Source organism: Passer montanus, unplaced genomic scaffold, assembly GCF_014805655.1.
Source record: "Passer montanus isolate IOZ18808 unplaced genomic scaffold, ASM1480565v1 scaffold32, whole genome shotgun sequence".
In the NCBI taxonomy this organism is placed as follows: Eukaryota; Metazoa; Chordata; class Aves; order Passeriformes; family Passeridae; genus Passer; species Passer montanus.
Genome location: NW_024367930.1, coordinates 96,578 through 117,299, shown reverse-complemented (window position 1 = coordinate 117,299; position 20,722 = coordinate 96,578). Strand labels below are relative to the sequence as shown.

Below are 20,722 nucleotides of genomic sequence, written 5' to 3'. Positions count from 1 at the left end.
TCATAAAGCTCATCTTGTTGGATAGAAATAAAATCCTTAATTGCTACAGCAGTCAGAATGGGTAAAAGGTTTGTTTGAGCCTGCTCAGAGAAAGGAAGTGCACTGTCAAACCTCACAACATGACTAGCAAGGACAAAAATCTCTGTATTGAAGGTACAGTCTCAGCAGCATGCTTTAGGGTGTTTTTGAATGCTTTCATTGTTACAAATTCTTTAGAAATTGAGCTCTTCTTTCTTGATGCTTTGATACAGATGGATTTTTATTCAGCTTTACATATATGAATGCTTTCATCTGTGTCTTTCGAAGCAGAGTTTTAGGCAGTAGGGAGTACTAAAGTTTGTCTGAAATTACACCAGGACCCTTTCCAGATAGTGGAGAAGCTTGAGAATAAAAGAGGACATAAAGGATGCTTAAAGCACTCCTAGTCCTCTTCTTGTAGGATTTTTAGGTACTGTATTGTGCTTCCAAGTAATTTCTGATAAAACCCTACTTAATTTTACTGTGTGATTAGATTATAAGAGTGGTTAAGGAAACTTGAACTGCTCTACTCTAGTTGAAAACAGGTTATCCACCTCTAATCTTTTCTTTAATCATTCTGCTTAATAATAAAGGTAGTAAAACTTAGGTAATTAACTGTTTATTCCTGAAATGCTATGTAAATGTTAAATAAAATTGAAATGTTACTTTAGTGAATATGCAACTTAAATATTCCTCTTTGATACCGTTTCTTCAGATTAACTTGGTAGTAAAATGATTTCCTGTGTTAATCCAAGCTACAGGACTTGAGCAAATCATCCATGCCAAGGGACTCCAGAGAGGAGGATTTGTGATAGGAAAGGAGGAAAAAGAATAAGTAGTCAAAAGAAATCTGCTTCATTGTGGGATGTTAACGCATGTCAGCTGAGATGCTGCCTGTGTAGTCTAATGTTGCCAAGAGGAAATCAAATCACAAAAAATAGATCAATGTAAAACGGTCCCATAGAATTTCACATGACTAGAAAGCAAGGGTTGCAATTCAGCTAGACACAGATATATTTCATTTTGGTCACAAATTCAGCTTACTAAATTTGTATCTTGGTCTTACAGAGAAATCTTCCCTACTTCATTTTTCTACGGTGATTCTGTGGCAGCTTCCAACTTTGTTCAGTTGGAAAACCATGAATGCCTTTTCCAGTCTCTCAACTTCACACTGCAGGTAAAACTCATCCTTATTTTGACTGTTTTCCTGATTGACAGCACATTCTTGTTTTGTATCTATTTTATTCTGAGTGTGGTAAGGGCTTTTGTGCATGATTTTGCATCATAGTCATGGGTAGAATGGAAGCTTCGGACAAGGTTTATAAAGAAGACCCTCTTGTTGAGTTATGAGGTTCAGAAAGGACTCCCTTGCTTTCTAAACTTCTCAGGGAGGAATCTAGGTGCAACTGGATCCAGTCCTAGCCTCAACTGGGTCAACAGTTTTTGTCTGAAGGTTATATAGGTGTACTCGCTCATACCAACAACTGTGAGCAAATCTCTTTTACTCACCTTCAAGGAGAAACCTTGAGAGACATCTCCACTCAAGGGAAGAATCTAAAGACTCTCTCCTGGAAATGGTGTTTTAGAATTCCATGCTGATAAAAAGTGGGACTGAGCTTTTATAGTATAAAGTAATCAACTGTCACTCATGTGTTTCCAGGCTACCTGTGCCAGCTGAGCAGCTTTAGACAACTTATCTGTACTACCACTTGTTGATTCCTTTATCAGGAACATTGCCTGTCACATCCTCACTGGTACCACTTTTTGTCAGGAAATGCTGTCTGAATGTTTAACTTTGGGATTGATGAGTCAGTCTCTGTTGGTAGTCCCTGCTTTTCAGAGACAGGGCAACTGAGAAACATTTTAAAAGATTTTATTCCCTTGTCAGTCTTGTTGAAGGGTGAGACTTAAGAGATGTAAAACTCAATACCATTATATCAGAAGCCAACCTATTTCCTGGTTAGAATACCTTATAAATATTCTTCAGCCTATTAGCTTTTGCCACACAATGTTGCTAATACTTCAAACACCAATCACATACATTTTTACCCCATGTGGTCCTGCTACAATGCATCTTTCATAGTTCCAGTTCCCTAAAATATCTGGTCTTTTTGCAGGGCCATATTTTGAAACTTGTTGAAACTCATTTCTAGTTCAATCTTTCAACAATGTCATCTCTATTCCATGGCCTTCCTAAGTCAGCACATCTTATCTCAATGTTTGCATACAGATGTACAAGACTGGTGAGCTCTCTGTCAGGTTTTGAGAATCCCTTACAAATCCATTTCTCACAAGCCTCAGCACTCTTTAACACCAAAGTCAGCATGACTAGTCTTCTCCATCCACCATAGGTAACTTTCACAAATAGGGTTTAGTTTGAGCTGTTTTACCCCCACTCAGGCAGAGCATTCCCTGTACAATGCATTCTTGACTGGATACCATATTTACAGCGTGCAGGGATGGCATATGTCCTTTATCTGAATATATTATGACAGGAATTACAAACATGTCATCTCACTTCCATAGGGAAAAAAGCTCCTACCATTTGTTTCTCTTTCACCTTTTTTAACATGCTGGGTAAAGAGCCCTAGTTACTCAAGTGGCCCATCTTGGATGAAGCCACAGTTTAAGAGTGGAGAAGTAAGTCTTTTCAGTGGCATGGTCATTGAGCAAAGGAGTGAGAAGCCTTTATCCAAGAGAAAAAACACCTATCTGTGCTAGGGATTCAGGCTTTCTAAATGCCCCTGCATGAAAATATTTATAGCACTACTGATAGCAGTACAGTATAGGGACGAGATAAGGACACTAAATGTAGTAATTACATATCTTCTGAACACAGAGAGACATGGTTCTCCCAGGAAAATCCTGGGAAGCTGTGGGAAACTTAGACAAAAACATTCAAACAATTATTGTCACTCTTTCTGTAACCATTGTTTATAGATATGGTTCTGCAAAGTGTGCTATTCATAGTTCACCAATGGTGTGAGATGTTTCTACTTTGAGACCAATCAAGTATCACCTTAGCGAGTCACATTATAAAAAGACCCGCTACTTTCATTAAACACTTTTACCTTCTGATCCACCTGAAGACAGGAGTCTTCTTTCTGTCCTTGACGCCAGCGTCGTCAAAAAGACAGGTGTGAGATGCTTTCAATAAATACCTCATAGCACCTCAGCATTATTCAAGTGTTACATATTACACACTTATACAAGGCAATTAGATGAGTTCCTGATGTGGCAAAATATGTGGATGGATTATTATAAGGAACTCTTGTGATGTGGCCAACATCAACTGGCACTGTGTTTCAATGCTGTAACTGCATCTATTACAAGCCCTACAAATGTTTTTTGACCGCAAGATGGGACTAGGGAATGATAAGTCATGCAGAGGTAGGTTCATTTATTGTGAAAAACAAGTGTTTTGTCTTTTTTCTTTCTGTTTTCCTAGGCTGAAAACTCAGCTTATAACAAATAACATGTCTGTCTCCAAGGACAGATTGCGATCCACAGCAATTAAGCCTCCACTGTTATACACTGTCCTTAGCTATTTACTGAAGGATTGAAAGTAGGATTTCAAGATAAAAGCTTCTGTGAACCAGGCTATTAATTCTTGTGATTCTGGTTTCCTTTTTGGGGGTTTGTAGGTCTTCTTCCCTTCCTCCTCTTCGTACCCGGTGATTGATTAATCCAGATGAAGAACAGATGCACTGATCCTTAGATAAGGATAAATATTTTCAGTAAAGCAAAGTGATAACAGGGACAGGAGAGAGAATCTAGGTATTGGCAGTGCCACCATTTGTCCTACCAAATGCTCTTGTCTTTCATGCACACACTTAGCAGTTGCAATAGTAATATTTTTTTCCATATGGAAGTAGAAAATTATACCATAACAAGTCACATATCTGCTCTCCAATAATGATGTAAAACTTCTAACTGTGCGTATCAGAGAGAAAAGGTAGTTTCACAATAGGCAAAGCATTGTTTGCATCACTCCTTGCTTAATTATTTCCTACCAAATATTTAACTTTTCCAGATGGAGAAAAATAATAGGTCCTTAACCAAGAGAAAGAAATTAGTTACAAAAATATGGGCCTTTATAGCAGTTTTTGTATGTGAAAATCTCTACGAGATCAAATATGAACAGAAAATGCCTTTTCTGCAATAATTCATATCTAATCTTATTGAGATAAAGTTTTTTAAATGTCTAACATGAAACATTATGCTTGTATTCCATGCAGCATTTATCATACTGCATTCTCATGGGATTTCTCCCCCTGCCTGGAGCCTCAGGGCTTTTGTGAGGAGGATTTGGCCAGTTCTGTTGATCAGTCAGGCATTTCTTCAAATATAAACAGTGTTTGAAAAATGAAAACTTATTGGTTTTAATATTTCTACTTTACACAATTAACAACTGCATGTTACATCTTTTCACAGTAGTATCTCAGTGTGGATAAATATTGCAATGGACTTCATGTTTTTACTTTAATGTTTTTTAATGCATTTATATTTGTGCTGTTAAAAAGAACCAGAAAATATTTTTCCTAATAAAAAAATGTAGATACAAATTAAAACTTACTTTAATTGGTTTTTTTTCTATGGATTATTTCACTTCAGCAAAACTACATAAATTTTGGAATTTTCACTGGATACATTTCAGTGATGGATGGGAAATTCTTTGAGCTTTTGTTGAAATTTTGGGGGCCACAGAGCGATAGAAAGCTAATATTTTCCACTAAAAGTGTAATTTAATTGAAAATGCCTGTACTTGAATGGAAGTTGTTCATATGCATTTCCTGGCAACTCAGAAAACCCACAGTCCAGTAGTCACAGTAATTGTTTGGCTTCTGCTCTGTAAGGAAAACATATGCAGAATATCATGCAGTGATTAACAGATGGAAATGAGAATGTTAACTGAGACAGTAATATTTCTTATAGCCTTCAAGATTTTATTACCAAACATTCAGTGTACTAGCAGTATCCCTGTATATAAAATACACTGCTTCTCCTTTGATATGTGAGCTGTGACTGAAGACTGTTAGGTAAGCAAATCCTTTGACTTCATTCTGACACTTAAAAAAAGAAGTCTTAGTCTGAAGACATTGAAAAACCTGCTAAATATACTTGTATTTCTTCAAATTTACCTGTACTCCCAGGTCTGAATCTACAGTAGTTTCCCATTTATGAGAAGTCAAGTATGTAATTTTATTTGTATTAATTTTTTCTGCTACAGGTTTACAATGCTGGACCAAGCACTCTTCCTGGAGCTTTTCTTGATATTTCAATTCCAAACCGCCTCTCTGCCACTGGAGCTGAAATATTTCATATTCAGCAGATGATGGTGAGTATGTTATAATGTACTCTGAGCCCAGAGAGGCACTGAGAGCTACTGATGACTAAAGCAAAAGAAGCCCACCAGAACTCAGTGAATCAGCTGCTTTTTAAGACAATCAAAAGTTCTTTGCAACTGTGGCCAGATAATAAGTAGCTGAACCCCTCCAGCTATTGGCTGTTCTCCCTTACCTAGGGCAAAGACAACTAGTTGTATGTTCCTGTTTCCTACAATGCCATGTAAAACTAGGTCAGGCTGATGCAGAAGGAAACATAGAGAACACCAAAAGTCATACCTGTAAAGAGGATTCTCTTAATCAGTTCTCCCTGACTGAGGGAGGATTAAATGGTGTATGTAATATCAGTAGGATGCTTTATTAAGCTGACTCAGATTCCCTGGGTTTTTTTTCCCTGTGGTTATCAGCTAGGTCTGAATACATTATCTACATCTATTTTGCCATAGTCCATGTTATAATTTGCTCCTTTTGAGTGTTCTTTTAACAAATGTAAATAATAGAGAAAGTTCTTCTTTCAACACAATGCTTTTCAAAAGACGATTTTGTGTCAATTTCAAAGAAATTCAACATAAACTGTGGTAGACTAATTCTTAGCTTTAATTTATAATATTTATTTATTTATTTGTTTATTTATTTATGCGTTTCAAAACCTTTGTTAGACCACTAAAATACCACAATTTACACTGTGGTGGCCAAAAGATGGAAACTTTACTACTGAGGTAAATTTATTGCTGAAATTCAGAGTAATCTTCCTTTGTGAAATGAAACCAGATTTTTGGGATAATTGAAAGGAAATATTATACTTTCATGTTGTTAGTTACTTTTCTAGCCTTTTAGCTGAAAAGTATTACCTATTATGTAGGTAACAGTGTCACAGAACATGTGTAAATATAGATCTGAAAGATGTTTCTAAGCAGGTTTCCAAGATTTTTGCTGTTGGAAGGTATGACATAAATATAGATATGGCTTCCAATGGGGAGTAAAGACAGAGTGACTGAGAAACATGTGGGAATATTGTATGAAGCAACAGTAGTGTATAGACGGAGTCAATTCTCCAACCAGACTTAATTAGTTCTCTAGCATATGTATAATTTTCTGTGGCATTGTTTTTTAATGTTTATTTAGTCCAGCTTTATATACAGAAGATCAACTTTCCTTTGACACATTGCCTGCCAAAGTATCATGACCCGTTTCCTTGCTTGTTCCCTGGTCTTTGTGTGCTGTCGGAGAGGGTGTGTTCACAGCAGACACAGAGAGGTGGGAGTCTTCTTAATGGATTTTATCTCCCCAAATGTCAGTATCTCCTCTAAAGTCCATAAAGGAGGTCCCAGCTGAGTGGTGTGGTCTTGAGCACTGTGGTAATAAATGCTAGCAGGGTTTGTATTGCTTCTCCCCAACAACAGGTTGCATTGCTCTGCACATTATTTTACTGAATTGTATTTTGAAATTTGTTTTTGTAGAAATGTTAAACTGCTGTTGTGAGACCTCTTTGCAGGTAATAGGCAAGTATGTTTTTATGAGAGATGTCTGCCTGACACATTAGCATTCCAGTAATTTTGACTACTGATTTTGGGTATATGGTCAGTGGAATTCTCTTACATGACTTTCTAAATACCTCTACCATATTAATAGATGTAAGGCAAAAAAATGCTGTCTGGGACAGTGGTTATCCTTGCTTTACAGATACATAATTGAATCACCGAAAGGTTTGCTTGACTTCACACAGGAAATTTGTGTGGGACCCAGGCACTGAACCAATGTATTCCAAATCTTACTAGAATCGATGTATCCCAAGTCTTATTATTGTAACAGAGAAGGCATCCCACTCTCTTTCCTACTGCTCTCTCCCATTGAGTTTTTATTGACTGAAAAGGGAACTAACATCATGGCGTTTTTCAACTTTTCATAGAATAGATCTAATTAAACAAGAAAACCTAAAAGGAGATGTACTTTAGAAAATGGTTTACAACAGCTGTTTCTCCAAGACAGTTTTTGTAAGCATAATCATTAAATATTTCAAAGTTTTCATTATTTTGTTTCTTCTGAGAATCTAGACTTCAATGAAAATAGTAAGGCAATAGAATCCTTTCAGACAGTGCAGGTGTTTCTGTCATTATTTTCTCTATGCCTATAATCCAGCCATTCTAGCTGTCAGTGTTGAAAAAACTTTGGGAATAGCTGTCATTAATACAGAAGATTAGGAATTGTCATTTATCTGTAAAATACACAGTTGATACAGAACTTGGGATTTGATGACATAATGGTTTTTATCTTAAAGCTAGTTATTCTATCGCCACTCTCTGATACACAGTAAGGCAGTGGATTTTTTGAGTCAAAATGTATAGTTAAAGCACTAGAGTTTGTCTCACATACACATAAACTATACAAGATAGTTTCATGAGCAAACTCTCTCATATTGTGTTGATTGAGGTAGTCTTTCAGGCACAAAAATTAATAGCAGGAAGACAGTCACATATGGCTCACTGGAACAGTCTGTATCTCTGGGAGGTGTTAATAGGAAGTATTTTCTGCTGGACTTAGAGGAAATGACAGCCCTCATGCTTCCTCTGTTCCTGACATTCTGAGCTTTTGGCTTTATTCCAGAAACTGTTTTAACATTTTGTTCGAGACAAATTCAGATTATGGAGATGTTTTGACATTTGTAAATCTGCCTTAGAGATGTTCAGATGCAATTCAAGGGCTATTGAGAACAGCACTGCAGTTTCTGCAGCACTTCCCCTAACAAAGCCCCCAATATATAAAGGGAATGAATCAACAGTAAAAGCCAGAAGTAAACAAAAAAATGGATAATTTTAAGAAAACTAGGGGGGAAAAAAACCCAAAGCAATTTAACTTCCTCCCTATTAATTTTTAATTAATAGAAGATACTGGAAATTTTCAAATTATTTTAGCAAGGAAATTTCACCTCTGGCATTGGTTTTACATAGTAAATATTCACATTCTGCAGTGGTAAACGATATTTTGGAAACACTTAAATCAAATTAGTACCTGTTTGTTTTTATGTATTTTTGTATTTGATTTCTTGCAAAGGTTAAAAACCAGCCAGGTTAAAAATATAATAAATTAAATACCTCAGCTTGTTAGTAAAAGTGTTGTGATAGAATAGTATAGATGATGACACAGAAGAGCTTCACACAAGAAGAAAATGTAGTCCTAACATAAAGGTATATTCTCGACTCTTCAAGCCATTGGTTATCTATTCTTCTAGGAAGAAAAACAGCGCTCATTATATTTGTGTATGTTTTTGGTTTTGAACTGAAAGATACGTAATTTCCTTTGTGTATCCAGCTAGGGATACACAAGGGCAAGGGAAGACACTACCAGACCTTGGCTGGCAGCCAAGGAGCTGCTTTCTAGGATCGTCAAGAAGATTTTCACAATGGGAACTCCTACTAAATTAACCATGGTATTTCCTGAAGCTGTTCATAACTTAATAGTGTGTCCAGGATTATTCTTGTGCTGGCTATATGGAACTGGATCAGATTGTTGCCTTCTGGTTTATTTTCTTTTCACTGAAGGTAAATACAATTATGAGGAATTAACAGTTGGAAACCGAATTTGTCTATTTGACCAGGATGATCCTCTTCCCTCCTCTGGAGGGACCAAGCAGAGCCTGTTTGGCGAATCAATACCAATAATATTAAAAAATGTATTATCACCATCACTAAGATAAGAATCTTATTGGAAAGTAAGATGCATATGTTGCAAGACAGTGTCTTCCAAAAGAGTTTTCAATCTAGGCAATGATATAAAAGGGAATTTGGAAGGAAGAGGGAAAGAAATACTGTTCTCAGTTTTTTGACAAGCTCCCTTCTGGCATGTAACTCTTGATGTCTGAGTCTAGTAATTACTGTTTTAGTAATTGCTATTAATAGAATATATTTAAATTACTATGTTCTCTTACTCTAACAATTAATGCAGGGAGGCACAGAAGCAGCTCTGAAGAAGCACTTGCTAGTCTCCACTGATAATACAGAAATCATCTAGTTTCCCTGATTTTCCCTAGGCTTCTAAACTTAGATCTTGAGAATTATTTACAGAGAGTGAAAAATGGGTTGAACTTCAGTCTTGTGACTCCTAACCTCTTAAATGGACAACTTTTCAACCAATAAACCTTAAATGGGCCAGTTAGCCCAGGTCACTAGTTCTTGGTCCAACCCTTCCCATCACTTCTTGTTTAAGGAGCAAAATAAAAAGTCCTTCTCTTGCAAGGACAAAGAGAAGTCCTCCAGTTGTCCTATTATGTTTGGCATATGCACTTCACACTTCTCTCTTTTTTCTACACAGGTGAGATCTGGATTGTGCCTTTATGATAGCTGGATATCAGTAAGATTTTTAAAAAGTAAAGAAAAACTGAATAAATTCACGGAAGAATTGAAGATAATTCCTTTTACAGGTTGCCTTTTAAGTTGATTGATCTCTTCCTGTGAATGTTGAAAGTAAAAAATAAAATTAACTGATATTTGACAGAAAGATTGGACAGGAACATTTTGCACTTACACCAAGATTCATTTTAGCCCTTTGTGTTAGTCATCCTCTGTGTAGTCTCTTCATTTCAATGACTTAGACACACACTGGCATACACATATTTTGGCACCATATTTAAAAACACAGCTAGATAACTGGAGGAAATTACTCATTCCAGGGAACATATTGTACAGAAATTTGTACAGAAAATTGTACAGGTACTTTCTGATCTTCCTGCCTCTTTCACTTTAATTGCTTTTTAAATAACTGTTTGAAAACATTTTTGCTTAGGCAGTTGGAGGTGTTCCCTGCCCCACCCCCAGTGTAGAGCACCTCAGTGATATCAACTGAATCTGGTTTTGCCTAGGAGCCCTGTCTCTTGCAGGAGAAACTAGTGCATCTTCCACATCCAGGATTGCTCTGAGGAGAGGCAGAAGCATTTACTGTAGTCCAACATGGCACAGTTGCCTTTAGACAGGAGCAGGGAGGAGGACTGCAAAGCAGCTCAGAAAGAGTTCCTAACGTCAGCATGATGAACTGAAGAGGAACTTTGCTGTCTTTTAAGTTTCCATTGTTATACAGAAAGGCTGCCCAGGTGTCCTGATTTAGGGCAAATTTAGAAGAAAACCTCAAAAGGGGTTCCTTTAGAAAGCAAATTCAAGTGGTCCCTCCCCCAACTGGTTTAGGAGATTTCCTTGGAGAGAGTGGAAAAAACTTTATTTAACAGGCAAAAGCATTCGCCAGTGCAAAAAAATGAACAATATTAAACAGTAAAATCTTTTGTCAATCTGAAGAGATTACAAACTCAGAAAATCCCCTTTGTGTGTTGCAGCTCACTCACCAGTCTGTTATCAGTTTCTTATCAGTCACTCCAGCACTGGAAATGCCTGGGCCCAGGCCCAGCCTGGTGGGCTGCAGGTATGAGCTGCCAGTGCTCTTCTGGGTTTTCAGTCCACAGCAGGTTTAAACAAGTCCCAAGAAAAAGACAAACCACAGTCCAGGGAACTTCTCTGCCCCAGCCAGCTAAAAACTAACTAAAAAGCAAAAAGCTCTCTCCACTGTCTGTCCGCAGAGAGCACAGTTCAGGAGAAGGATGCGGGTGAACAAGTGCAGCTTCTGATAACAAACTCCATGCTTCTTCTCTCCCCTCCTTCACACTCGGAACCAGTCTTAAATGTGCAAAACTTATTTCTGACTAACAGACTAATGGGGCTACAAGCATCATAAAGTCACCCCAGGACACCAGCCATAAAACTAAGATTTCTTCTGAGTTAAGACCTTAAAATAAATCTAAAAAAACCCAACATTTTTGCCATCTGCATCATAATACAAGAGCTTTGCCTTGGTCAGAGCTTAGAGCATTTCCAGTGTTTCAAAATAATCTTTTTGTGCATTGCTGAATGCATCCTTGAAGATGGAGCAAAACTTCTTAACATCGAAGAAAGTTTTCTGTGACTTCCTAGTTGGGATCTTTAGGTGAAACCTGATTTGAACAAATTCTTTGACATTTTCCAGTTGTTTTGACCAAATCTTCTAGATATGGAAGTGCTATGGTGTTTGTATAAGCAGTGGAATTTTTTTTAAAATCTAAAAAGGATGTTCTTGGAAAAGGCATTTTGAACGTAAAAAAAGTAATTGTCTTTCAGTAAAGTCTAATAATATAGAAATCAAGTTGAAACATGGGGAAAAACCTCTGTGATCCATATATTAAATCAGGCCACAGCAACACGATATTGTTGTCCAATTGTGGCCTGCTCATGATTAGCTTCTAAACTAAAGTAATATTTCTCAAATTACTTAGGTATTGAAATTATGCAACATTGTCCCCCAAAAAATCATGCCCTTCAAATGAGTGGCAGTTTGATTGATATTCTCAGTCAGCTGAAACTGTTGCTGCTTTGTGAACGGCCCATACCTCCTGTTTTTTGGCTGAATATATGAATTCCAATTTTGAAAAAGATGGCTGATTTGCCTTTTGATAAAAAGAAATTTCAGACAAAGAAAGATGTGACATAGAATGTATATATAATAATTGTTATCAGAATGATGAAGGAAGCAGGAAGTTTGACAGATTACCATGCATAATCATGTAGTAATCAGGAGTTCTGCTGTGGTGTGGAAAAATACATACATAGTTGGTTTTTTTGTAAGCTTCCTAGCTAGAGAAGGAAGCTCCTCCTGTTGAATGAAAAGAAAATCTGCACTTTTTAATTTTTTTTTCTTATTTTTGAAGGAGTGAGTGTAAGAATTCACCCTTTTTCCATTGGTAAAGCTTTTCCTGCCTAAAACAATGAACAAGAAAATTTAGACAGTAACTGCTTGGCAAATTCTTTTAACACACGGTCCTGTTTTAAATCCTGACTCTTAGACTAGCATTTCTCTTCTGTAACTAATGTACAAGATTTGTGGTGTAAATGAAGGAAACAAAAAAACCAAGCATTTAAAACAATGGTATCTGTGTATATGTGGTGATAGAAGGGTTCTGCAAGGTACCAGATGGTATCAAAAGTATCAATAAACCATTTCTTGGAGAAAACTCTGAGGATGTCTTGGAAACAAATGACATCTTCTGCTTAACTTAATATACCTCCTCCACCCTTCAAGAGTTTTTGGTTTTTTTTTTTTATGAAAAGAACCCGTTTAATCTTAGTTGTCTACAGTTGGTAAGGAAAATCACCCCCTTGAAAGTCCTACCTTTTGTCCACTGCCTCTAAAGAGAGTTTAGATCTTAGACACCCTTCTGATACATTCAAACATCTGCTTTAATGAAACAAAACACAGGAGTTGTTTGAGCCCTACACGGAATGTACTTACCTGCACAGTCTTCACAGCTCCTCATCCTAACATCAACACAGCCCATAGGGAAAGTCCAACAATTAGGTAAAGAGCAAACATGGGCTTATTTGTATTTAATACAGAAAAGGATGTATATCTATAGACAGATAGAACCTAGCTGAAGGAACATCAAATGCCAAGTGATCTCAAATGCTTTTAAAATAGAGACATAGCCTGAGAATTATTTATGGCCCCATATGTTGATTAAGCATTTCACAGTTCATCATAGGGAAAGGAAAAGTACTTTTCAGTGACCCTTTCTTGGATTTCATCTGCTAGAGGCCAATATATAGGGAACACATAAATGTTAGTGGTAAGCTGATTTTTGTGTAAGGTGGTGATCATTCATTCCTAAGCCTGAACCTTCTGAGGACCTCAGAGTTAAATCATACCAGTGGTCAGTTTTTCTTCTTACTGTCTACATGTGGCATGTACAGTTCTGTCTAGGAAAGAATCTGCTGTCTTGTAAGTCAGGAACTTTTTATGAGAAGATCTTTGCTTTTGCCACAAAACTGGGTAGGAATCACTAGTTCTTGATAGCAGTACTTCTAGGAATTTTTGCTAAGTATGTGCAAATTGGCTGCAGGGCCAAGACCAAGCCAATGTTGCAAGAATCATGCTTATCAATCCTGATTATTTAATTAAGCCATATATTAAGGGCATCAGAAAAACTAAGGTGTTCCAAACAGGTTAGCATGCTTTATGCCAAAGATGCATCTGGTGCATTCTCCTGTTGTCTAGAGGAGCAGAAGCCAGAGCTATGGTGTACTCCCCCTCAAAGCTGATTTAATGCTTCAGCATCTCTACTTTGTTTCCACTTGCCTCTTCTCATGGCCTTGTAAGGCTACTTATTGTATCTGTGGACTAATGGTTTTCCTTGCCATCACTGCTGTTTTTCTTTGAAATCTTTCAAGAGTTGTGTAAACTGGGTTTATTTTTAAAATTACTTACTGTTATTTCAGTGGCTCTTAAATTTATTACTAGAATCAACAAGACTGCTCTGATTCAAACGTATTTCATTATCTGTGAATATTAAAATTCTTGGCATATGGTGCAAGTAGTCAGATAACATATTTACATAACTTATTTGTCTACTGTTGAGTCTTGTCTGGAATTTCTTGTCAGTTCCCTTTTTTTCTCAGTGTGACATGTTAGATTAACCCTGTTTATCAATTATTTATTCACTTAATAAAGGGTGAATCAGTATCTTTGAATCAGAATACTTGCATACATTTTTCCCTTAATACTAGGATGAATGTGCTATGGTTAGCAATAAAGACAGAAAACCACATCTGTTGTTTATTTTTCAAGTTTGAAAACTTGAACCACTGCTTAGTTATTAATGCATAAATAAATCAGTTTAAAAAAACATACAGGAGAAAATATGTAAAAACTCTCTGCCAGACCACAGCCAAACTCCTAGTCCTTAGGAGTCCGTATAGCCCAGGGATGATGAGAAAGACATCTATTACAGAGTTGAACAATGCTAAAAAATTTGTGAAATGTCTGGCCTATGTTCAGACCTTGAGCAGTTTCTTGAAAGTAAAATTGCTGTCCCAAATATCCTGTGTCTGTCATGATGTTTTCCCTGAACTTGTCTGTGTCCCTGAACACACTTTTTCTGAGGTTGGATGTGGGTTTAGTTGCATCACATGCACTCATGTCTGGATTGTGTCCCTGAACACACTTTTTCTGAGGCTGGATGTGGGTTTAGTTTCATCACCTGCACTCATGTCTGGATTCCACCTTCATACTTGCTTTGTATCGACTTCGTTCTGCTGACTTCCAGGCCCTCCTCCAAAACTAGTGATTATTTAGCTGAAGAGGGGAATCCCAGACTTACTGGAAGAGCTTGGAAACCTTAAGTTTTAATACCATAATGAATTCTTTTGCATTAGTGGAAATCCAGTGTTGCTAGTACTAGTAATGAGCTGGAGATACATGTTTGCTTGCCCATGTATTTTGTGAAATGTCAGTCAAAAAATACAGGAATAGCCCTTGGCTTCTTATATACAGTAGTGTAACAGGGAGATTGTATATAAGCTTTGTTGGAAGCAACAGCCAGCTTACCTCCTGTTTTTCTGTCCCATTCTTCCAAGAAATTCCTATCACTTACACATACTTAACCCCACATCAGCTGCTAATATCCATTTGGTCCTCAACACTTGGTGCTTGGTCCTCAACTCTCCTGTCCAGCCCATTTTCAAACTGTATTTAATTTCCTTCTCCCAGGCTGACACATGGTGCTGGATACAGGGCCCTGAAAAAATGGGAAGTCTTGCCTTTGATGCATGTTAATGGGTTGAGGAAAAATCTAGAAGGAGCCACTGGCTTTCAGTTCACCTATGAAGTTTATGTTACAGGCAATGTGGCCTAAACTCTTAAACTGTTTGCTAAAATTTTGCTAAACCACAGCAATTTCAAAGGCCCCAAAGGCTTGCTAGAAATTGCCATGTTCTGAAAGTAGCTACAGATGGGCAGAGATGATGCTGCAAGTACCCTGAAGGAGGGAAACAGAGATGATAGCAGAACAGGAATGTGCTGAAGCAGCAGCTATATTATTTCTCCTAGAAACTCCAACCACTCCCAAGTGACTTCACTTCATGGGCAGCTCTTGGTTATTCTCTGTATTTCCTGGAAAATGTGTGGTGTTTTTCCCCTTTGCACTAGTACTTCCTTCTTGGATCTGAAAACCAGGCCCAAGTATTCTCATAAATCCCTGCACCATGCAGGGAAAGTCAGAGATGATGATCCCTATGTATGCAATAAATTCAACATGGTATTCTCATAAAGCCCTGTTAAAAATCCTGCAGACTTTTTTAGGATGTGGTATGTGTGGAGTGTACATGATATGTTTTATATATGGCTGTTACACTCTGAAATGTCCTCCTGCCACTTTTTCTCAAGAGTGGTATAATCTTACATGAAGAAAAATAGTTTCTACTTTATGGGTTTGCCTCTGCTCAACCTATACAGTAGCAGGAAAAAAGTAATTCAGATTCAAATATTCAGAATCCATTAAAGTCATCCTGCAGTAATTTCTTTCTTGTTGCACATAGAGCATTTTAAAAGCATGAAATAACATGCATGCTTTCTCTGGTGGTTTCTCTTGTCTCTGAGAAATTTAGTGGTTTGTGCTGAAAACAAAAAGTTGGCAGAGTAACCCACTGTACAGGTGTCCTATTTAAACGTCTCTCTAGCAAGTTCCTAGGCTTTTCACAAGGAGAGCAATTTACAGTAAATTAACAAAGCTAGAGACTAACTTATCTCTGAATGAGTGTGTGATCATTTATAGAATCATAACATGACAGAATGTTGTGAGTAGAGCCAGTATGAGGGATTTTCTGCTGTTCTGCATAATGACAGATTAGTAATATTAGCCTTTGCAAAGTTATGGTGACATGTAGAGGCTTGTTATTCAAGGTGCCATTTACAGTCTGTAGTACAAATGTTCTGGCTTGTATCTTCTTACATTTATGCGTGTTACATGTATATGCACACCTGTTGAATACAATAGGAAACTACACATATACAGACATACACATATACATATATATATATACCCACATATATATACACATGCACACACATAGATAGATAGATAGATAGATAGATAGATAGATAGATAGATAGATAGATAGATAGATAGATATACACAAATATATTCTGGAATGAGTAATGATTTTCAGTCCCTCAGATTTTGGATGGCCACTAAAAACTGTCTGAAAGGTCATGACTTTCAAGTGCCAAAGATGTCTATGTGAGGCACCTGACAATAATGTGTTGTTATTGAGGAATGTTGAAGGCTATTCTGACATCCAGTGGTGTCCAAGAATGAATGTGATATCTGAGTGCAGGCTCTGCTACTGCATTCATCACTCTAATATTCCACAGTGAGAATATCAGGATAATTTTTTTAACCTTTCTTTACACTGGGGCTGAGCAGTTTGACAAAAGTGCCTTTAAAATTGAGGTAAAAACTAGAAAAAACATGATGTGTGTATTGATGTTAAGTGTTTTGCAGCCTAAGACAAGACATTGCTAGAGAATGAGAACATCCCAACCATGGCAAAAAGAAAGGACTGTCAGTAAAAACTCATGTGGGAAGATTTTACTTTTGCTCTTGATGTTGGTTTGCCTCACATGAAAGTTGAAGACATTCAAGATAGTGACAGCATGCTTCATTCTAGTAATGAAATGACAAATAATGATGCATCCAATCTGTGTGAAAAGATTTTATAAAATGTTTTTATTTCCATCAGACATCCACCTGCCTTACAAATTTTTCAGTTTAGAATTGTAATTCTGAAAAAACAATGTCTTTGCAAAAATATATTTTTTAAAATTAGAAATGTTTTCCAGGAGTAATTAGTAATACCTCTGTGTTACAAAAATTTTACAGTTATCCCAAAAAAACTCATGATATGTGTAGTAGTCTAGACTGCAAGTCATGACATAGACCACTGAATATAGAGAAGAAGAAAAAGTAAAAAATAATTTAAGATCTTTGAAATTAGGCTCTTTTTTCCTGTAATGTAAAGCTGTTCAGTGAAATGTGCTAGGTTGGCCATTAATTTGTGGCTGCAGTCACATTCAGACCACAGAACCAGACTCAGAGCAGGCTAGAAAAATGTGTAATATGAGCATAGGTGCTGAAGATGCTATGCAGTTAGCCTGGTTTATCTTTTCTTTGGCCTCCGTTATGTGCTAAGGTGGACTTTGTCCACTTCTATCTGGGTACAGATTTTAGGTACACTTCCAGTACAGATTTATCTGTATGCACCAGACCAGTGCACCAGACTGCAAATTATTTTATTCAGGACTTAATAAGTAGTTTCTGGAAAACAGAATGTAACAACCTTCAGCAGAGACAGCTCCAACAAAGCTCCTTCAAGTCCCTTCCTTCTCTCTCAGGAAAGGTTTTTATTTCCCAATCTGTAGTCTTAATGTAGGATTTAAGAGAGCCTGCCTTTTGTGCCTCTTGTTCCCTGCCCCAGTTGTTCACTTGTGTTAGGAGTTAGATATTGACATTTCTCTGTGGCTTCTGTACAGTTCTTGCACTGACTACAAAAGCACTGCACATCTCTTTCCACATCCTATGCACTGCCCTTCTGCTGTTTCTGTAAGATGTTAGATACCGGATCCTGAGAAGACCACTCTGGTGGTAGTATTTTTCTGTTTATAGCCTGCTGAGAAATGGAGAAATGGAAATTTTCAAAAAAGCTCTGGAATGCCAGGTACCCTGAAACTTCAACTCTGATGAAGAGCCTGGTTTCCTTCCTACTGCATTTCAAAGACTTGCACAGTTCTTGCATCTATAAATCATAAACATTTGGCCAGAAATTTCCTTGTCTGTGTACCACAAGGTGGCTGGGATAGCATCATGTTTGAACAAGAAAAAACTCACAAGGAGGTTCACAAAACAAATCATGATTTGTATTTCAGAGATGCATTCAGTCTCAGTGTAATGTAAACAGTTTTGTGGTAAGATTTCATTTAACTAGTTTTCTTTCTACAAATTACTATTTAATTGAAAACAAAGTTTATTGAAAAGTTGCCACAAGTTTTTTTCTGGCTGGTTTACTTATGCATGTAAAAATTGAGAATAACACATGATGTGAAATGTAAGTGTCTAACAGTCATCCTAACAAAACAAACAAACCAACAACCATAAAAAATATCCCACCAAATCAACTGTGGCCAGTCCTTTGAAAAGGATGCATTTGCTTCTACCTTAGCATGATCCATCCACTTAGAATTTTTTGTTATTTTTTCCCCCTGTTTTGTGGCTCTGTGGCTTCCAAGAATGCTAAAAGAAATGGATTGCTGCTCAACTGCCTTGCATCCTTTCCCACCTGCTGGCTGTCAGCACATGCTGATTGATCACAGGTACACAGATGAGTGTAATGTAATTTCTGCCTGGTTGAATTCCCCCAAATTCTGCTGGCCAAATAGCAGTGTCTGCCTTCTAGGAAGTAGCCACTGGCTTTGGCTGCTAAAACAGGGTAGAGGTGACCTGATGGTCTGTTCCAGAACAGTGCAGGTAACAGGAGGTGCTTAGTTCTTGCATGTTTCCCTCCTACTAGGGACTGAAACACTGAATTTATAATCCACCTCATATAGGATTGCTGTGTAGTTGGGGGAGAGGAAAAGGTATTTCCAAGTTCAGAGTTGATCCTCTGGAGGTGCCTTTCTCTGTTTCACCTAAGTGTTTTAAAAATGATGCCAATCTTCAGTTTAAGAAAAGACAGTAAGTAGAAAGGACAAGCTTTATGTTGCTTCATGCTAGACAATTCCTTTTAGTCTTGTGAGACATTTCTGCATTGGCTCATTTTTACACTGTACTTTTACAAGATATAAATCAGGACTATTTAGGAAGTATGCCAAAAGCTTGTATAGTACAGAAACTTGCACTGTCCTTCCTGTGAACAAGTACTTAATAGATGTGAGAAATAGCTACTCACTTTTCATATTTTAGAAAGGTTTATTAAACCTTATAAAAAATACAACAGAAGACTGAATAGAGAAAAGGTTATGACACCAGGAGCAAAGGATTTTCCCCACCATGAGCTTGCCCACACAATGGAGGTTTCACCTTTTAACCTTTTAACCCCACCCAAAGTTCTGTCCATCAACCGCTTCTTTGCTGCTCAGTGGTGGAGAGTTCTTCCTCAAATCCTGATTGGAGGGCAGATGTTGCCATAGTGACAAGCTGACCCTCTCAAATGTCCCAATCCTGGCTGTCTCTTGGTAGCAATGCAGGAGGTAAAACATAACTAGAAATCTATAAAACTTTTCTTAACCTGCATACATGATATTTGTCTGTTAATTGTGAGGGTCAAACATCACATAACTCATATATCACAATAGATCCTAACTTTTTGCTGGTTTTAATTTAACATAAGCTTTCTAGTTGATATGGGTCTAATTTCCTTGTGAAAGATCAAAGAAATAAATGTCCGTGGGCTTTGTGAATCTCTTACCTAAACTAAATAATGAAAACTCATTTCAGTTGACCTAGACAAATCATAGTCTTTATCTGTCTTTTTCTCCCAAGGAGACTGTAAACTTTGGGTATATTTGTTGGGAATGTGAGAACAGATTATGTTAAGTCACTTTGTGAATATATACTGCAAAGAACAGATTGTGAAGAATTTGTGGGCCAGTGAAGCAGACAGGTGATCTATATCACTTTCAAAGAGACACAGATATCACTTGTCTGGAAATAGTATTTAAAATCTAGACAGACCTTTGAGTTTTGCTTCTTTTTTTCACAATACTTAACACAAATGGTGTAATACTGAATCAGACTCAGAGTATGCAGTAATTTTGTATCTGTAACAGCTTTTTCTTTCCCTCTTTCGAGGATTTATGAATTGAATAAAGTACAAGTTTTCAGTCTTTTATCATGTCAGAGGATGTGAGGAGGTCAACAGCAGTATGTGCAAGAATGTCAGTTGGTGGTTTGTGAGAAAATCTCCCTCTCTCACTTACAGGCTTTAAGGAGAGTAGCAGGAAGAATTTGCTGGTACTTTGTTGTCGTAGTTTTTATTAAATTTTGGTAACTTTTTTTCAGTAAATATTCATAAGTTGCAAAAAGTGAGAAGGCTTTTCTTGAGCAAGATCTGAAGCTCATTTTATCAGTTTGGTACTTTTCAAGTCTTGCTTGACTCTGTCATCCACTTTCTTGGGCAAGTGAATAAACTAATGACTCAAAAAGGTGGGTTTGTATTATTTCTGCTAAAGATAAAAATAACATACTTAGTGCCTAGACTTGTGCATTTACACAAAGATTTATCTTGTTCTGATATAAACAGGGATGCACATGAGTCGGTCAAAACATCAAAAAAGGTAGTACAAAAGGTAACGCTATTGTCTTAGTTTAAGACAATTTACAGGGTGAGGTCTCTGAAATAAGTTGCTTCCCCTTAGTTTTAATTTCTCCCCTTTCTCTAAGGAGAGACAAATACAAAGAGATATAAATGAAAAAAATAATAGTTTACTTAAAGAAAACTGCAATAATCAACAAATACACG

The 20,722-nt window shown here is 37.1% G+C and overlaps 1 protein-coding gene across 2 annotated transcripts in view; it reads left to right on the top strand.

Moving 5' to 3' along the window:
• The window catches only part of ITGA9 (integrin subunit alpha 9), a 245,397-nt gene that overhangs the window by 182,174 nt on the left and 42,501 nt on the right, over positions 1 to 20,722 (top strand). For both annotated transcript variants that reach the window (XM_039715127.1, XM_039715128.1), the window contains exons 22-23: positions 1,087 to 1,195; positions 5,249 to 5,356. In XM_039715127.1, coding sequence (XP_039571061.1) covers positions 1,087 to 1,195; positions 5,249 to 5,356 — 217 coding nt within the window. The remainder of the gene's footprint in view (positions 1 to 1,086; positions 1,196 to 5,248; positions 5,357 to 20,722) is intronic.